The sequence below is a fragment of the Mus caroli genome, unplaced genomic scaffold (genome assembly GCF_978045245.1).
Source record: "Mus caroli unplaced genomic scaffold, Mus_caroli_1 scaffold_18, whole genome shotgun sequence".
NCBI classification, from domain to species: domain Eukaryota; kingdom Metazoa; phylum Chordata; class Mammalia; order Rodentia; family Muridae; genus Mus; species Mus caroli.
The window spans coordinates 58,919,204-58,934,729 of NW_028227273.1; the positions used below are offsets into that span (position 1 = coordinate 58,919,204).

Genomic DNA, 15,526 nt, shown 5'->3' on the forward strand with positions numbered 1-15,526 from the left:
AGCTGCTGGAACCTGGTGATCCTTAAGTATTTTCCAGCCCTAGGAGTGGTGTTGGGGAGAAGTGGGTTTCCTCGGATCCTCTTGAACCACTTTGTTTTATAAACACGAGGTCTCAAGTAGCCCAGGCTAGCTTCAAACGCAGGCAGACCTTGAGCTCCTCCCGATTCTCTTGCCTTAGCAGGCAGGGTGCGGATCAACATGCCCAGCTTCATCATCACAGAGAAAGCAGTGTCCCCTAGGTAGCAGGCCTCACCCAGCCACCCGGACAGTGACACTTTACTCACATCCTAAATATAATTCATTTTAAATTGGACATGCAATCTCCCTGTATTAAAGCTTACAACTTGTGTGTGAGACTGGAGGTGGGACCCAGGGTTCTCGGAGTGCAGGCAGGCACTCTGGCACTGAGCTACACTCCAAACTCCATAGTAGGAAGATTAAAAAATATGAATTTCTTCAGCTACACACACACTCTTACTGCCAGCAGCACTCAGGAGGCAGAGGCAGGTGGATCTCTTGGAGTCTGAGGCCAGCCTGATCTATGTAGAAATTCTATCTAAGCCAGCTAGGGCTACACAATGAGATCCTGTTTCAAAACACTGATTTATTTGTGTGTGTGTGTGTGCGCGTGTGCGTGTGCGCATGTATGTGCCACACTGCAGGAAACTTCCCTTCCACAAGGTCTCTTTTGACAAGGCAGCCTCCTCCAACTTCCAATGAAGTCTACCTGTTATTGACTTCATGTTACATATTATTTACTTATTTATCCTGTGTTCTCCAGCAAGGCATGGTTATGCCATGGCGGCGGTGTGGAGGTCAGAGGACAACTGGAAGAGCCTGATATAATGGGACTCAGGTTGTCAGCTTGACAGGAACTGCCGCTGCCCACTGAGCCATCTTGCCAGCCTCATCCTACACACCATACAAAGAGAGTCATGCAGGGATGTGTGCTTTCTTAAAAAAAAATGGCTTCCTTTAAAAAAGAGTTGTTGTTGTTGTTTTTAAGATTTATTTATTTATTATGGATACAGTGTTCTGCCTGCATGTATGCCTGCAGCCCAGAAGATAGCACCAGATCCCATTACAGATGGTTATGAGCCACTGTGTGGTTGCTGGGAATTGAACTCAGGACCTCTAGAAGAGCAGCCAGTGTTCTTAACCACTGAGCCATCTCTCCAGCCCCTTAAAAAAAGTTTTTATTTATGTGTGTATGTACGTATGTGAACGTATGCTGCATGCATGCACTCCCATAGAGGCCATGAGAAGATGCTGAGTGCCTTAGAGCTGAAGTTACGTATTGCTGTGAACTACTTTGTGGAAGCTAGGAATCAAACTCAGGTCCTCTGGCAAGTGCTCCTAACCTCGTGTGGAGCCGCCGCTCCGGCCCTCGAGCCCGCTTCCTTTGCTCGGCTACTTTCCTTTTGGAAGTTATGGATGTAGTCACAAGAGTTTGTGATCCTTTTTTTTTTTTTTTTTTTGGTACTGTATAGTATTCTGTTATGAATGCGTTATAAAGTATTACTCATTGTTCTCGTCCTGTTGGGTACTTGAGTGATGTCTGGTTTGGGGCTGCGGAGAGTGAGACTTTAGGAATGATTTCTCACCTGGCTTCGTCCTCCCGGGTGATACATTGGCCAACCTCAGCTTTATTCAGGATTTCCCCAGTGGGTGTTCCAGATGTTTAGCAGAGTTCTCGATGCTCCACATCCCATCCCCCCCCCCCGCCACACATCTGAAATCACCTCTAGGTTGAGAGCTGATCATCCTCATGGTGTGTGGCAATCGCCCAGTGGTAGATAAAGTGCACGTGACGCCTGGGTCAGGTCTGGAGTTCTCAGTGGGCGGCTGAGGACCTGAACTCTAAGTGCTGGGGGTTATTTAAGGTCTCCAGCCACACTCCAGCCTGATGGTTCTGGTGGCTTAGGGGGTCTAGAATAAGGAAGAATGTGGCCTGAAGGACAAGGGCGATTAGACCAGCAGACATTTCCAGGTCCTGTCTACCTGTCTTTATTCACTTGCAGCTAGCCACTGCCCCAACCCTGGCATCTCAGTGGGCACAGCTCGGACAGGCTTGAGCTTTGACCTTGGGGACAAGGTCAGGTACCGCTGCTCCTCCTCAAATATGGTATTGACTGGCTCTGAAGAGCGGGAGTGTCAGAGCAATGGAGCGTGGAGTGGGTCGGAACCCATCTGCCGACGTGAGTATCTTTAATGTCCTCCTAGGCCTCCATGCCCAAGCCTGGTCCTGGCTGCCCCTCATATGACTCTTTCCACAGAGTCTTACTCTTACGACTTCCCTGAGGATGTAGCATCCGCCCTAGACACCTCCTTCACCAACCTGCTTGGAGCCACCAATCCCACCCAGAACCTTCTGACAAGTGAGTATCGGGAAAGGGTCTTGGATGAAGCAGGAGAGAGGCAAGATACCTGGGTACTAGGAGGTTAGATGACCCTTGGTGGAACACAGGGTGGGGCTGGACATCGGATGCATTGTTTCTTGTTTGCTTCAGAAAATTTGGGCCGTAAGATCATAATCCAGCGCTCGGGTCACCTGAACCTCTATCTGCTGCTTGATGCTTCTCAGAGTGTGACAGAAAAAGACTTTGACATCTTCAAGAAGAGCGCCGAACTCATGGTGGAGAGGGTCAGAAATCAAGGGCTACATGGCTTCTCAGTGCCATCCATCCTCCTTCCTTGCTCAGAACCCCAGTCAATCTGTCTCCTTCCAGAAGTCTCCCCAGGGCATCAGAACCATGAATTCAATGTATAGGAGATATCTTTATTCCATAAATGTTTCGGGACACCTACTGTGTAGAAGGCCCTGGGCCAGGTGCCGAGAGACACCACCACTCAGGAGCCAAGCTCAGCTGTGTGTTCTCAGGAACTCATCATCTATGTAGGGCTGTGGCCTCCAAAGAGTTATCAAGATGACCTATGGCGTGTACCAGAAGAATCTGACACTCCTATTGAATAATTATAGTTTTTATCAAGCCACTGATTTCACATTTCAAGCTAGGTATGGTAGAGACAGGAGGATTTTAGGAGTTCAAGGTCAGCCTCGGACTGCATAAGGCCAAGGAAGGACTAAGGGACTCGGGAAATGGGGAAGTGGCTCAGTGTGTAAAGGCACGAGCTGCACAAGCTTCAGTTCAGATCTCTGGAATCTGAATGAAATATCAAAAGCCATAGGTGTGTGTGTAATCCCAGGGAAATGGGAGGCTCGGACTGCTGGGTGCACCAGCTTCTGTGAGTTCTGAGTACAGAGGCAGAAACACTAATAGAGTCTCTCTGTCTCTCTGTCTCTGTCTCCGTCTCTGTCTTTGTCTCTCTCTCTCACACACACACACACACACACACACCACACATCACACACACACACACCACACACATCACACACACACACACACACACACACACACACACACACACACACACACCACACATCACACACACAGGAAAGGGGAGAAAGAAAGCACCAACAAAAACCACAAAAGGTTCTGTCTACATAGCCTTGGCTATCTTGGAACTCTATGTAGACCAGGCTGCTCTCAAACTCAGAGATCTACCTACCTGCCTTTAGGCCACCATACCCAGCCCAACAATTTAAAAAAGTTGTTTATTTAACAACAGTCCACATATGTAGTTTTTTCTTCCAGCTACATTGAAATATTGTTGTTGTTCTTGGAAAGTAAACCTAGACTTTTATGCAGGTCCAGGACGTGCTCTGACACTAAGCTACACCACTAGACACTCTCCTAAGTTTGTTTGTTTGTTTTGAGACAAATTTTTATATAGTCCAGAATGACTTTGGACTTTCTTTTTCTTTCCAAGACAGGGTTTCTCTATAGACCAGGCTGGCCTTGAACTCACAGAGAGTCACCACAGCTTGGCTGATTCATCTCTTCAGCCTTGTCCCAATTTGGATTTTTTTTTTTTAAAGAGAAGTTGCTTGGCCGGGCGAGGTGGCACACGTCTTTAATCCCAGCACTCGGGAGGCTGGGGAGGCAGAGGCAGACGGATTTCTGAGTTCGAGGCCAGCCTGGTCTACAAAGTGAGTGCCAGGACAGCCAGGGCTACACAGAGAAACCCTGTCTCGAAAAACCAAAAAAAAAAAAAAAAAAAAGAAGTTGCTTAAGGGAGAAACAGACAATACAGGAGGAAGGGAGTACAGTGCAGGAAGAAGAGAGTACAGTAGAGTTTGTGGAGAACAGTACAGTACAGTTGAGAGTAGAGCCGCACAGAGACGAAGGGAAGAAGGAGGCAGTTTTGTTTTGTTTTTTAAAGATTTATTTATTTATTATATGTAAGTACACTGTAGCTGTCTTCAGACACTCCAGAAGAGGGAGTCAGGTCTCATTATGGATGGTTGTGAGCCACCATGTGGTTGCTGGGATTTGAACTCCTGACCTTCAGAAGAGCAGTTGGGTGCTCTTACCTACTGAGCCATCTCACCAGCCCCCAATTTGGATTTTTAAATTTAATTTAATCTGATTTTAAAATTTAAATTAATGTATTTACACTCCATATTTTATCCCCCCCACCCCTATTTAATTTAATTTTTAAATTCATTTTCTTCTCAATCACTGCTCCACTCCTGGTCACTCCTTCCCACAATCCCTCCTCCATCCCTTCTGGAGTTGGGGGTGGGGATACCCGATTTGTATTTTGAAGAGAATGTGTATGTGTGTTCTAAAGACTGTCTCAGGGCTTAAAATTAAGGAGCTTCAGTGCTGCCTGCACCTCTCATCAGTGGTATGGTTCAGGCTGAAGTGGCAAGGCTCAGTTCCTTTAAGTGAGGTGGGCAAGCTCATTATGCCCCTCACTGAGCTGCGAGTGAAATGAGGAGGGGTCGACCGTCAGTCGGGGCACAAGCTCAGCATGTGTCATTCCCTTGGCTTCTTCAAGGCTGCTCTCCTCACGAAGGGTCTTTCCTGTCAGGTTCAGTACTGTCTGTGTCCCTTGGACCTGCTCTTGTTCGGTTTTGCAGCGCCCGCCCCATACCGCTTGTCTCCCGCCCTCCACAGATCTTCAGCTTTGAGGTAAATGTCAGCGTAGCTATCATCACCTTTGCCTCTCAGCCCAAAACCATCATGTCGATCCTGAGTGAGAGATCCCAGGATGTGACGGAGGTGATCGCCAGTCTGAACTCTGCCAGCTACAAAGGTTTGCCTGTCCCCCACTGGGTGAGGTGGACAGTAGAAGGTGAAGCAAGCACCATAGACAGATACCCAGGGGAGAGAGGCCAAAAGAGGGGCGGGGTCAGAAGAGGGGGCGGAGCCTGAAGAGGGGACGGCCCTATAGAGGGGAGGGGCCTGAAGATGTGGCTTAGTTGGCAGAGGGTTTGCCTAGCACATTTGAGGCTCTAGATTCCAACCCTGGTACCTCATAATTCCCCTGCCCCCGTGTCCTAGGTTATCCTTGACAATGAAAATTGAGGCCAGCCTGGACTACATGAGATCCTTTATCAGGAAGAGAGGGAGGGAGGGAGGGAGGGAGGGAGAGAGAAAATGAACATTTGTTCATTCTTAGGGCATCAGTAGGATTCCAGTTTCCGTAGCTCATAGGTCTCCACAACACACTGAAGGTCCACGTTCAAATGCACCTGCAGGACTTAAGCTCCCTGCAGCCCACTAGCATGTGGTGTGCTTCTCAAGGCTTTCATTAGCCATCCGCATACTGTGTGAAGCCTGTCTGGGTGCCAGCGAACAGCTGGAACACCATAAACTTTTTGGATGCTCCATGTTTAAATCTTGGGAACTTGTAGTGGCCTGAGATGGACGTCTATGCAATGAGCATTTTCATTTAATTAATTTATTTTTGAAACAGAGTCTTAGTGTGTAGCCCTGGCTGGTCTAGAACTTGTTCTGTAGACCAAGTTGGCCTCAGACGCAGAGAGATCCTTCTGCCTCTGCCTTCTGAGTGCTGCGATCACAGATGTGCACCATCATATCTGGTTTGGCAATGAACTTTCTATGGTAGAAAAACCAAAATGTTTGAAAAGACACGACCCGCAAAATATCAGAGTTTATTAGAAACTCAGATAGCTTGTGTTTCTGGTGGTTTCTCAGAGAGTTCCCCATTCCCAGGTGACAGGCAGAGCGTTTTTTGTTTTCAAGAGATTTTTCTTCTGGAATATTCCAGATCACGAAAATGCCACTGGCACTAACACTTATGAGGTTCTCATCCGCGTTTACTCCATGATGCAAAGCCTGATGGATCGCCTGGGCATGGAGACCTCTGCCTGGAAGGAAATCCGTCACACTATCATCCTTCTGACTGACGGTGGGTGTCTCCCTTCTGACTGACGGTGGGTGTCTCCCTTTCTGACTGACGGTGGGTGTCTCCCTTTCTGACTGACGGTGGGTGTCTCCCTTTCTGACTGACGGTGGGTGTCTCCCTTCTGACTGACGGTGGGTGTCTCCCTTTCTGACTGACGGTGGGTGTCTCCCTTTCTGACTGACGGTGGGTGTCTCCCTTTCTGACTGACGGTGGGTGTCTCCCTTCTGACTGACGGTGGGTGTCTCCCTTTCTGACTGACGGTGGGTGTCTCCCTTTCTGACTGACGGTGGGTGTCTCCCTTTCTGACTGACGGTGGGTGTCTCCCTTTCTGACTGACGGTGGGTGTCTCCCTTTCTGACTGACGGTGGGTGTCTCCCTTTCTGACTGACGGTGGGTGTCTCCCTTTCTGACTGACGCTGGGTGTCTCCCTTTCTGACTGACGGTGGGTGTCTCCCTTTCTGACTGACGGACGGTGGGTGTCTCCCTTTCTGACTGACGGTGGGTGTCTCCCTTTCTGCTGGAGGAGGTTGGCAGCAGTGGCAGGGTGCCAGGATAGGTTCTGAAGTCTTGTGTTCTGGTTGTCTTTCTGCAGTTGTGAGACTCACTCTCTTTGCTTGTTTGTTTTTAAGACAGGGTTTCTCTGTGTACAAGGTTTCTCTGGCCTGCAACTCACTGTGTAGACCAACCCATCCTCAAACTCAGAGATCCACCTGCCTCTGCCTCCAGAGTGCTGGGATTAAAGATGTGTGCTGTGCTCTGTAGCCCAGGCTAACTTTGAACTCATGGTTTTTCCTCTCCAGCATGCTGAGTGGCTGGAATTACAAGCATGCGCCACAACACCCAGCTCATAAACACACACACACACACACACACAGGTACACACACATTCAGATTCACACATATACTCTCACACACGTATACACTTACACACACATGTACACACTCACACACTCACACATACATATACTTACACTCATACTCACACACATGCACACATATACTTGCACAAACACTCACATACATACACTCACACACACTCATACAACACTCACACATACATACACTCACACATACATGCACTCATATACACATGTACTGGCTAGTTTTGTGTCAACTTGACACAACCTGCAGTTATCACAGAGAAAGGAGCTTCAGTAGAGGAAATGCCTCTACGAGATCCAGTTGTAAGGCATTTTACCAATTAGTGATCAAGTGGGGAGAGCCCTTGTTGTTGAGAGCCCTCCCCACTTGATCACTAATTGGTAAAATGCCTTACAACTGGATCTCGTAGAGGCATTTCCTCTACTGAAGCAGTTTGCACAACAAGGGTCTATGATTTTAAAATGTCTACTCTTGCCTGATAACCTTGCTGAGCCTGGGAGATACAGCTGCTCCGGATGTGATGGAAGGGGCCGTCTGGAGTGGGTCTCACCTCCTCGATTTGGTTCTTGATGCGAATTCTGCAGGGGGCAGTTCTCTCTGTTTTAAAATAAAGTTGGCCATACTTCCTGGGGTTTTCTGAGGATTAAATAAGGAAAAGTATGGAAAGCCTGCATCCGGATGTGGCGGTGCACACCTGTAATCCTAGCAGTTGGAAAGGGAAGTGGAAAAGAAGGATCAGGAGTTCGAGGCCAGCATTGACTACATGGCAAGTTGGAGGTCAGCCTCAATTATATGAGACCTTGTCTGAAAAAAAACAAAACCCAACTGAGTGTGGTATGATGACACTGCATTTAATCTCAGCACTGTGGAAGCACAGAGGCAGATTTCTGCCAGTAAAAGGGCAGCCTGGTCTATATACCAAGTTCTAGGCCAGTCAAGGCTACATAGCAAGACCTTGTCTCAAAAACTAAACCCAAACAAACAAACAAACAAGCCAAATCTTCCTCTCCCCTATGAAGCTCCTTGTCCAGTGTCTGGAACACAGATTAATAATTGTATTTTTATTTTATTTTATTTAAAATACCTTTAAATTGCTGGGAGGTGGTGCGCATGCCTTTAATCCCAGCACTCGGGAGGCAGAGGCAGGCAGATTTCTGAGTTCGAGGCCAGTGTGGTCTACAGAGTGAGTTCCAGGACAGCCAGGGCTACACAGAGAAACCCTGTCTTGAAAAAAACCCAAAAACAACAAAACCAAAAAATATCTTTAAATCGTGTGTGTGTGTGTGTGTGTGTTTGTGTGTGTGTACTCGCGCACGCGCATGTGTGTCAGGAGCCATCTAGGAAAGGCTAAGCTTAGCAGATGATTTTCCTGGAGGTGGCCCACCTTTTTGCCTGGCCTAAGATGGGTGAGCTCTTAGAGGCAAGGTCCAAGAGACTTCATCTCAAGATTGGTCCTTGCAGATGATGGACCTTTCCTGCCAGTATCACATAGCCTAAGGAGTCCTGGGCATCAGCCCATCCTATTAAGCAGGTTTCTTGCAGATCAGGATACAGATGAGCTTCCATGAATTAATGATTTTGATAGAATTCCTGATTTGATTAATAATCGTAGGAAGGAGGTTTTAAGAGATGGTCTTAGTTGCTTTGATAGAAAGATAGAATAAAGTTAAAATCGGGGGCTGGAGAGCTGGCTCAGCGGTTAAGAGCACTGGCTGCTCTTCCAGAGGCCCTGAGTTCAAATCCCAGCCACCACATGGTGGCTCACAACCATCTGTAATGGAATCCAATGCCCTATTATGGTGTGTCTGAAGGGAGCAACAGTGTACTCATCTACATAAAGTAAATAAATATTTTTTAAAAAGTTAAAACCAAGAATAGAATGTGCGCACGCCTCCTAATAGTAAGTAAAGGCTGCATAGTGAGGAATACAATGAGCCTTCATAAATTGCACTAAGAAGAGAAATCGAGCTGGGACACATTTATGATCAAGGAAAAACATTCCTTCTAGGTCAGGTCCAAGGAAGAGGCCACAGGTGTGCTCTGTGATAAAGCCAGGCTGTGTGAAACTGTCGCTTTGAACTTATAATGAGCTTACAGAGAGGAACACTGCTTTCAACTTAACTACCAACACCCTTCTGTAACTCCCAATTTTGTGTAACATTTTATTTATGAGGTAATTTTCTTTTCTTTTTTTTTTTTTTTTTGAGACAGGGTTTCTCTGTGTAGCCCTGGCTGTCCTGGCACTCACTTTGTAGACCAGGCTGGCCTCGAACTCAGAAATCCGCCTGCCTCTGCCTCCCGAGTGCTGGGATTAAAGGTGTGCACCACCACGCCCGGCCTTTCTTTCTTTCTTTTTTTTTTTTTTTATGAGGTAATTTTCTAAAGAACTTTTGTCTAAGAAGGTATTAAAAGGCTAGATGGGGGGCTGGTGAGATGGCTCAGTGGGTAAGAGCACCCGACTGCTCTTCCGAAGGTCCAGAGTTCAAATCCCAGCAACCACATGGTGGCTCACAACCATCCGTAACGAGATCTGGCGCCCTCTTCTGGAGTGTCTGAAGACAGCTACAGTGTACTTTACATATAATAAATAAAAAAATCTTTAAAAAAAAAAAAAAAAAAAAAAAAAGGCTAGATGGGGGCTGGAGAGATGACTCAGTGGTTAAGAGCACTGGCTGCTCTCCTAGAGGTCCTGAGTTCAAATCCCAGCAACCACATGGTGACTCACAACCATCTGTAATAGGATCTGATGCCCTCTTCTGGTGTGTCTGAAGACAGTGACAGTGTACTCACATATATAAAATAAATAATTCTTTAAAAAAAAAAAGGCTAGAGAAAAGAAAGTTGTTGGCTTAGGGGCTCTCTTATCCACCCACCCACCAATGTATGTCTGTTGGTCTGTGTGTAGGTATGAGTGAATACTTGTGGAGTAGATGAGACAGGTGGTCGAGCACAGCCAGAATGTATGTGTATATGAATGTATATGTGTCTGTGTGTGTTGTCTATGTAAATGAATTTCTTTCTTTCCTTTTCTTTTCTCTCTGGTTCACAAAGAGTTAATGAGCCAGGTGTAGAGGGCACAGAAAGGAGCACAAGCATTAAATCCTTCACCTAATCCCTCCCCGCTATACAGCAAGAGTTAACTACCAGAACCCAGAGACTTTAGCCTTCGAATAGCAAAGAGTTTAAGAAAGGTAAACATTACCAAAAGTAAGCTGCTTTTGCCCCAGCAATTATAACCTTTGCCATCACAATTGCCAACACCTCCATCGCTGCCTTCTAGACCTGGAAACCCTATAGATGCTGGGAAGGTCACTGGCGTGTGTGTGTGTGTGTGTGTGTGTGTGTGTGTGTGTGTACACATACATACGTATACTCCAAAATTACACAATATTACATGCACACACTATGCACACACTCCAAATTTTCATTATCGACTCATCTCCTTTTTTTTTTAAAGATTTATTTAATATATATAAGTACACTGTAGCTGTCTTCAGACACTCTAGAAGAGGGAATCAGATCTTGTTACAGATGGTTGTGAGCCACCACGAGGTTGCTGGGATTTGAACTTGGGTCCTCCGGAAGAGCAGTCGGTGTTCTTAACCACTGAGCCATCTCTCCAGCCCTTTTTTTTTGTTTTGTTTTGTTTTTTGTTTTTGTTTTTCGTTTTTGTTTGTTTGTTTTTTTTTTCCCAAGACAGGGTTTCTCTGTGTAGTCCTGGCTGTCCTAGAACTCACTCTGTAGACCAGGCTGGCCTGGAACTCAGAAATCTGCCTGTCTCTGCCTCCCAAGTGCTGGGATTAAAGGCGTGCGCCACCACGCCCGGCTTCCACTCATCTTCTGATGGACAAGAAAGTTGGCTCCAATTCTTTGCTCTAGTAAATGAAGCAGCAATAACCACAGGGTGCAGATATTTCTATGGTAGCGTGTGGAGTTGTCTCAGTTATGCTCAGGAGTAAAATATAGCTGGGTTATGTAGTAGTGTATTTCCAATTGTTGAGGAATGGTTTCTACAATGGCTGTATTAACTTGCAGCACGCCATCGTGCCTTTGCAGGTCATGATAGGGCCTTGGATGTTTTGGGAAGGGAGTTCTAGACAGTTGTGAGCCACCATGTAAGTGCTGGGAACTGAACCTGGGTCCTCTGGAAGAGCAACAAGTGCTCTTACCCACTGAGTCGTCTCTCTAGCCTGAAGCAGTGTGTTTTGAAATGGCTGAACGTCCTGCATGTTTCCAGGGATGTGCAGGATTCTGAAGTCAATCCAGACGGATCATTCTTTTCCTTCGCTGTTCTAGGAAAGTCCAACATGGGTGACTCTCCCAAGACAGCAGTCTCCAGAATCAGAGAGCTCCTGAGCATCGAACAGAACAGAGATGACTACCTGGGTGAGGCTCCGCCCTATCCAAGCCCTATCAGTAGGGGATAGGAACAGGATCCTCTGTCACAGGATTCAATGTGACCTAGCTCTGGCCCTGAACCATGAGGGTTTCCCCAGAGTTCTGCGTGATTGTATCTGAGTATCCCCTGGAAGAGCTGGCTACCAAACTGCGCATGCTCCCTACTCTGGCTCCATCTCCAGAGAGGCTGCGGCTGTGGGCCACTCCTTCCTCTGTGAGAAACAGTCAACAGTGTGCCTGCTTCACAGGCAGGTAGGGGATGAAGCTAAGGAAAATGTGAGCTGATGCAGAGAGCGACCTCCACTTCATCAGCATCTCACATTTCAGGAAACTGCAGGGAGAACCTGCCTGGGTTCCTGGTAGGGACTGTCCCTCTGCTGTCCCTTCAGCAGTAGGCACTTCGGTGAAGTGTTGGTGAGTGAAGCTGCTGAAGAAACAAATAATTCTTCAGGGCTAAGGCGACCGAAAACTGTGCTGACCTATGGCCAGACAACAATTAAAGATTTTTTTCTTGGTTTGTTTCTGAGACAAGGTCTTTCTATGTAGAGGCCTGGTGGCTGAAGGGGGTCCTGGGCTTGTAGCCACAAAACCCCAATCTTCACCTCTGTGGTCACACCAATTTTTGTTTGGTTTCTACAGTGTCTAGCTAGCTATGTTGTGGTCACGCCAATTTTGTTTGGTTTCTACAGTGTCTAGCTAGCTATGTTTAGGTTCAAATAGCCTATGTATTTATTGCAATGCTGGGGACTGCATGTAGTTTTTGTTTGTTTGTTTGTTTTTTGCCTACCAGGCAAGTACTTGCCATTGAGTTATAACCCCAGGCCTTTGTTTACTTTTATTATAGACATTTATTTATTTTGTGTGTGTGTGTGTGATTGTGAGTGCCTTTTGGAAGCTAGAGGAGGACATCACCTCCCCTGGAACTGGAGTTACAGTCAGTGGGTGCTGGAGCCTGAACTCTGGTCCTCTGGAAGAGCAGCAAGCACTGACCACTGAACATTCTTTTCAGCCCTCTTTTGTTTTCTTTTGGGGATGGGCCCAGGTTGGCCTCCAACTCATGAGGTAGCCTAGGCTGATGTTCCTAACTCCACCTCCTGAGGCAAAAGACCCTGGGGGCAAATGCCTTTAACTTCAGCACTTGGGAGGCAGAGGCACGAGGATCTCTGTGAGTTCGAGGCCAGCCTGATCTACAAAGTAAGTTCCAAGACAGCCAGAGCTACACAGAGACACTGTCTCCAAAAAAAAAAAAAAAAAAGACCCTAATTCTAATTCAGGTCACATCCACAATAGAAATAGAACTTGAACACATCCTTCTGGGGACACACAATTCTACCCACTGCAGGCAAACACAAAAGAGAAACAAGGCAGCCTGTTAGCATTTAAGTGGTGACATGATGTGAAGCCAAGTGGGGGATGGCATGGGAGGATCTGGGGCATTGCAGCCTGGGGGAGAGCACCCCAGCCAGAGGTGCAGCTGGAGCAGAGGCCTGAGGAAGGAATGTACATGCTGGTTTGAGGAGCTTCTAAGAGGCTGGTAGGTGGGGGGCTGAGTGGCAGTAGGAGAGGAAGCGAGCCGGAGTGAAGGAGATGGAGCCCATCTAACTCAGGCCTTTGTCAGCTTGGTGAGTTCAAGTACCCACTTCATGTCTCAGGTGGCCTCTCAGTCACAGGCTCTAGTGATTTCCCTCCTTCCCACCAGACATCTATGCTATTGGGGTGGGCAAGCTGGATGTGGACTGGAAAGAACTGAATGAGCTGGGGTCCAAGAAGGATGGCGAGAGGCATGCCTTCATCTTGCAGGATGCAAAGGCCGTGCAACAGATCTTTGAGCACATGTTGGGTGAGTAAGCTTTGTTCCCCGCTGCAGAAGAGAGCATAGTGGGGACTCGGATGGGGTCTCACAGTGGCAGCCTGGACCAGTGGCCCTCACCCACTTCCCTCCCCATCTTCCTTTGCCCATAGATGTCTCTAAGCTCACAGATACCATCTGTGGGGTGGGGAACATGTCCGCCAATGCCTCTGACCAGGAGAGGACACCTTGGCAAGTCACCTTTAAGGTATCAGAAAGGAGGGACAGGGCTTAGACATCAGAGGTAAAAACAGCCAGGCACAGCAAACCTGGATTGTTGTCTCTTCCCTGCAGCCCAAGAGCAAGGAAACTTGCCAGGGGTCGCTCATTTCTGATCAGTGGGTGCTGACAGCAGCTCACTGCTTCCATGACATTCAGATGGAGGACCACCACCTGTGGAGGGTCAACGTAGGTAAGTCAGGGGCTGCGGTAGATCCCTCTCTGCAAGGCCAGAGTCACCACTGTCTCTCCTCAGCCTTTGGTCTAGTCTAATTCACCTTTGTTTCCAGGCGATCCCACCTCTCAGCATGGCAAAGAATTTCTTGTGGCGGACGTGATAATTGCCCCAGGGTTTAATGTCCATGCAAAGCGGAAGCAGGGCATCTCAGAGTTCTATGCTGATGACATTGCCTTGCTGAAGCTATCTCGGAAAGTGAAGATGTCCACCCATGCCAGGTGCCTCAACCCAGATGGGAGAGTACCCTATAGAGGATGGTGCTCTGGAAAGCACCAGAGGGGATATTGAGGATGGGCCTGTTTGACACTTGGCTTTCTCCCCAGACCCATCTGCCTTCCTTGCACTGTGGGAGCCAACATGGCTCTGCGGAGATCCCCAGGTAGTACCTGTAAAGACCATGGTGAGTGCTGGAGGCTTGAGGTTCTTGGTGGGTTGCAGCCAGAGCTTGCAGGGATCAGGTTCTTGCAGAGTGCCCCCTCAAGCTGAGTAAAGAAACCTGTACCAACACCCACTTCTCCCCAATGGCAGAGACAGAACTTCTGTCCCAGCAGAAAGTTCCTGCACATTTTGTAGCTTTGAATGGGAACAGACTGAACATCAACCTCAGGACAGGACCTGAGGTGAGAGCTTAGTAAGGGATGCTGGGACACCCTGGAGGCAGCTCCCAGAATGTCCAGCCCTGCCTGGAGTCTCCATTCTTGGACCTTACAGGTCTGCCTAATGTCTCCTGGCATGTCCTCATTCTTCTCTCCTATGCCCCACACTGCAGTGGACAAGGTGTATCCAGGCTGTCTCCCAAAACAAAAACATCTTCCCCAGCTTGACAAACGTTAGCGAGGTGGTGACAGACCAGTTCCTATGCAGTGGGATGGAGGAGGAAGATGACAATCCTTGCAAAGGTTAGTCTGATCCTGGACTTCCAGGGAGAAGGCTACGGTGTCCCTGTAACCGGTTAGCAAGCACTCCGAATGCTAGCTAGTGTACTGTTCTGGACAACACTGTCTTTTCTTTCCCTGAAGGAGAATCTGGGGGAGCCGTTTTCCTTGAACGGAGATACAGGTTTTTCCAGGTGAGAAGCAGGACCTGGAGGGGCCTCCCTGCCAGGGCACAAGTTCTTCTTGCTGGGGGCAGGTGGGAGGCCTTTGAGAGGAAACAGAGAGGTCGAGGCTTGGAGTGGGGCCACCACTATCTCCACCCTGTTGTCTCTTCCCTCCAGGTGGGCCTGGTGAGTTGGGGTCTTTTTGACCCTTGTCATGGTTCCTCCAACAAAAACTTGCGCAAGAAACCTCCACATGGTGTTCTGCCGAGGGACTTCCACATCAGTCTTTTCCGCCTGCAGCCCTGGCTGAGGCAGCACCTGGGTGGTGTCCTGGACTTTCTGCCACTTTAACATGGTCACTGACTCCTTTATTAGTCTGAACTTCCTGTCTAATACCTCTGAGCGTTCTCACTCCTGGATACATAAATCTTGGGCCCCAGGAGCCCAGAGACAGTGGCAAAAGCTAGGGAATCCCCAGGGTTGTGCCAGGACCTCTGTGCCACCTGCAAAGCAAGTCTCTAGCGTGGATGACCCATGCTCCTTTTACTTTCACACGGAATTTCCCAGTTGTGTAATTAATAAAAATCAATGATTTCCACATCCTATCTGTCTTATGTCTTGG

General features: G+C 47.9%; 1 protein-coding gene across 1 annotated transcript in view; it reads left to right on the forward strand.

Annotated features, from left to right (window-relative positions):
* Window positions 1-15,504, forward strand: part of C2 (complement C2) — a 19,268-nt gene extending 3,764 nt beyond the window's left edge. The window contains exons 4-18 of the mRNA XM_021185945.3: window positions 2,022-2,198; window positions 2,277-2,378; window positions 2,511-2,644; window positions 5,025-5,163; window positions 6,142-6,282; window positions 11,458-11,547; window positions 13,259-13,399; window positions 13,522-13,616; window positions 13,703-13,820; window positions 13,918-14,083; window positions 14,189-14,265; window positions 14,394-14,485; window positions 14,635-14,764; window positions 14,885-14,934; window positions 15,082-15,504. Of these exons, the coding sequence (XP_021041604.1) occupies window positions 2,022-2,198; window positions 2,277-2,378; window positions 2,511-2,644; window positions 5,025-5,163; window positions 6,142-6,282; window positions 11,458-11,547; window positions 13,259-13,399; window positions 13,522-13,616; window positions 13,703-13,820; window positions 13,918-14,083; window positions 14,189-14,265; window positions 14,394-14,485; window positions 14,635-14,764; window positions 14,885-14,934; window positions 15,082-15,255 (1,826 nt within the window). The 3' untranslated portion in view covers window positions 15,256-15,504. The remainder of the gene's footprint in view (window positions 1-2,021; window positions 2,199-2,276; window positions 2,379-2,510; window positions 2,645-5,024; window positions 5,164-6,141; window positions 6,283-11,457; window positions 11,548-13,258; window positions 13,400-13,521; window positions 13,617-13,702; window positions 13,821-13,917; window positions 14,084-14,188; window positions 14,266-14,393; window positions 14,486-14,634; window positions 14,765-14,884; window positions 14,935-15,081) is intronic.
* Window positions 15,505-15,526: the final 22 nt, after the last annotated feature.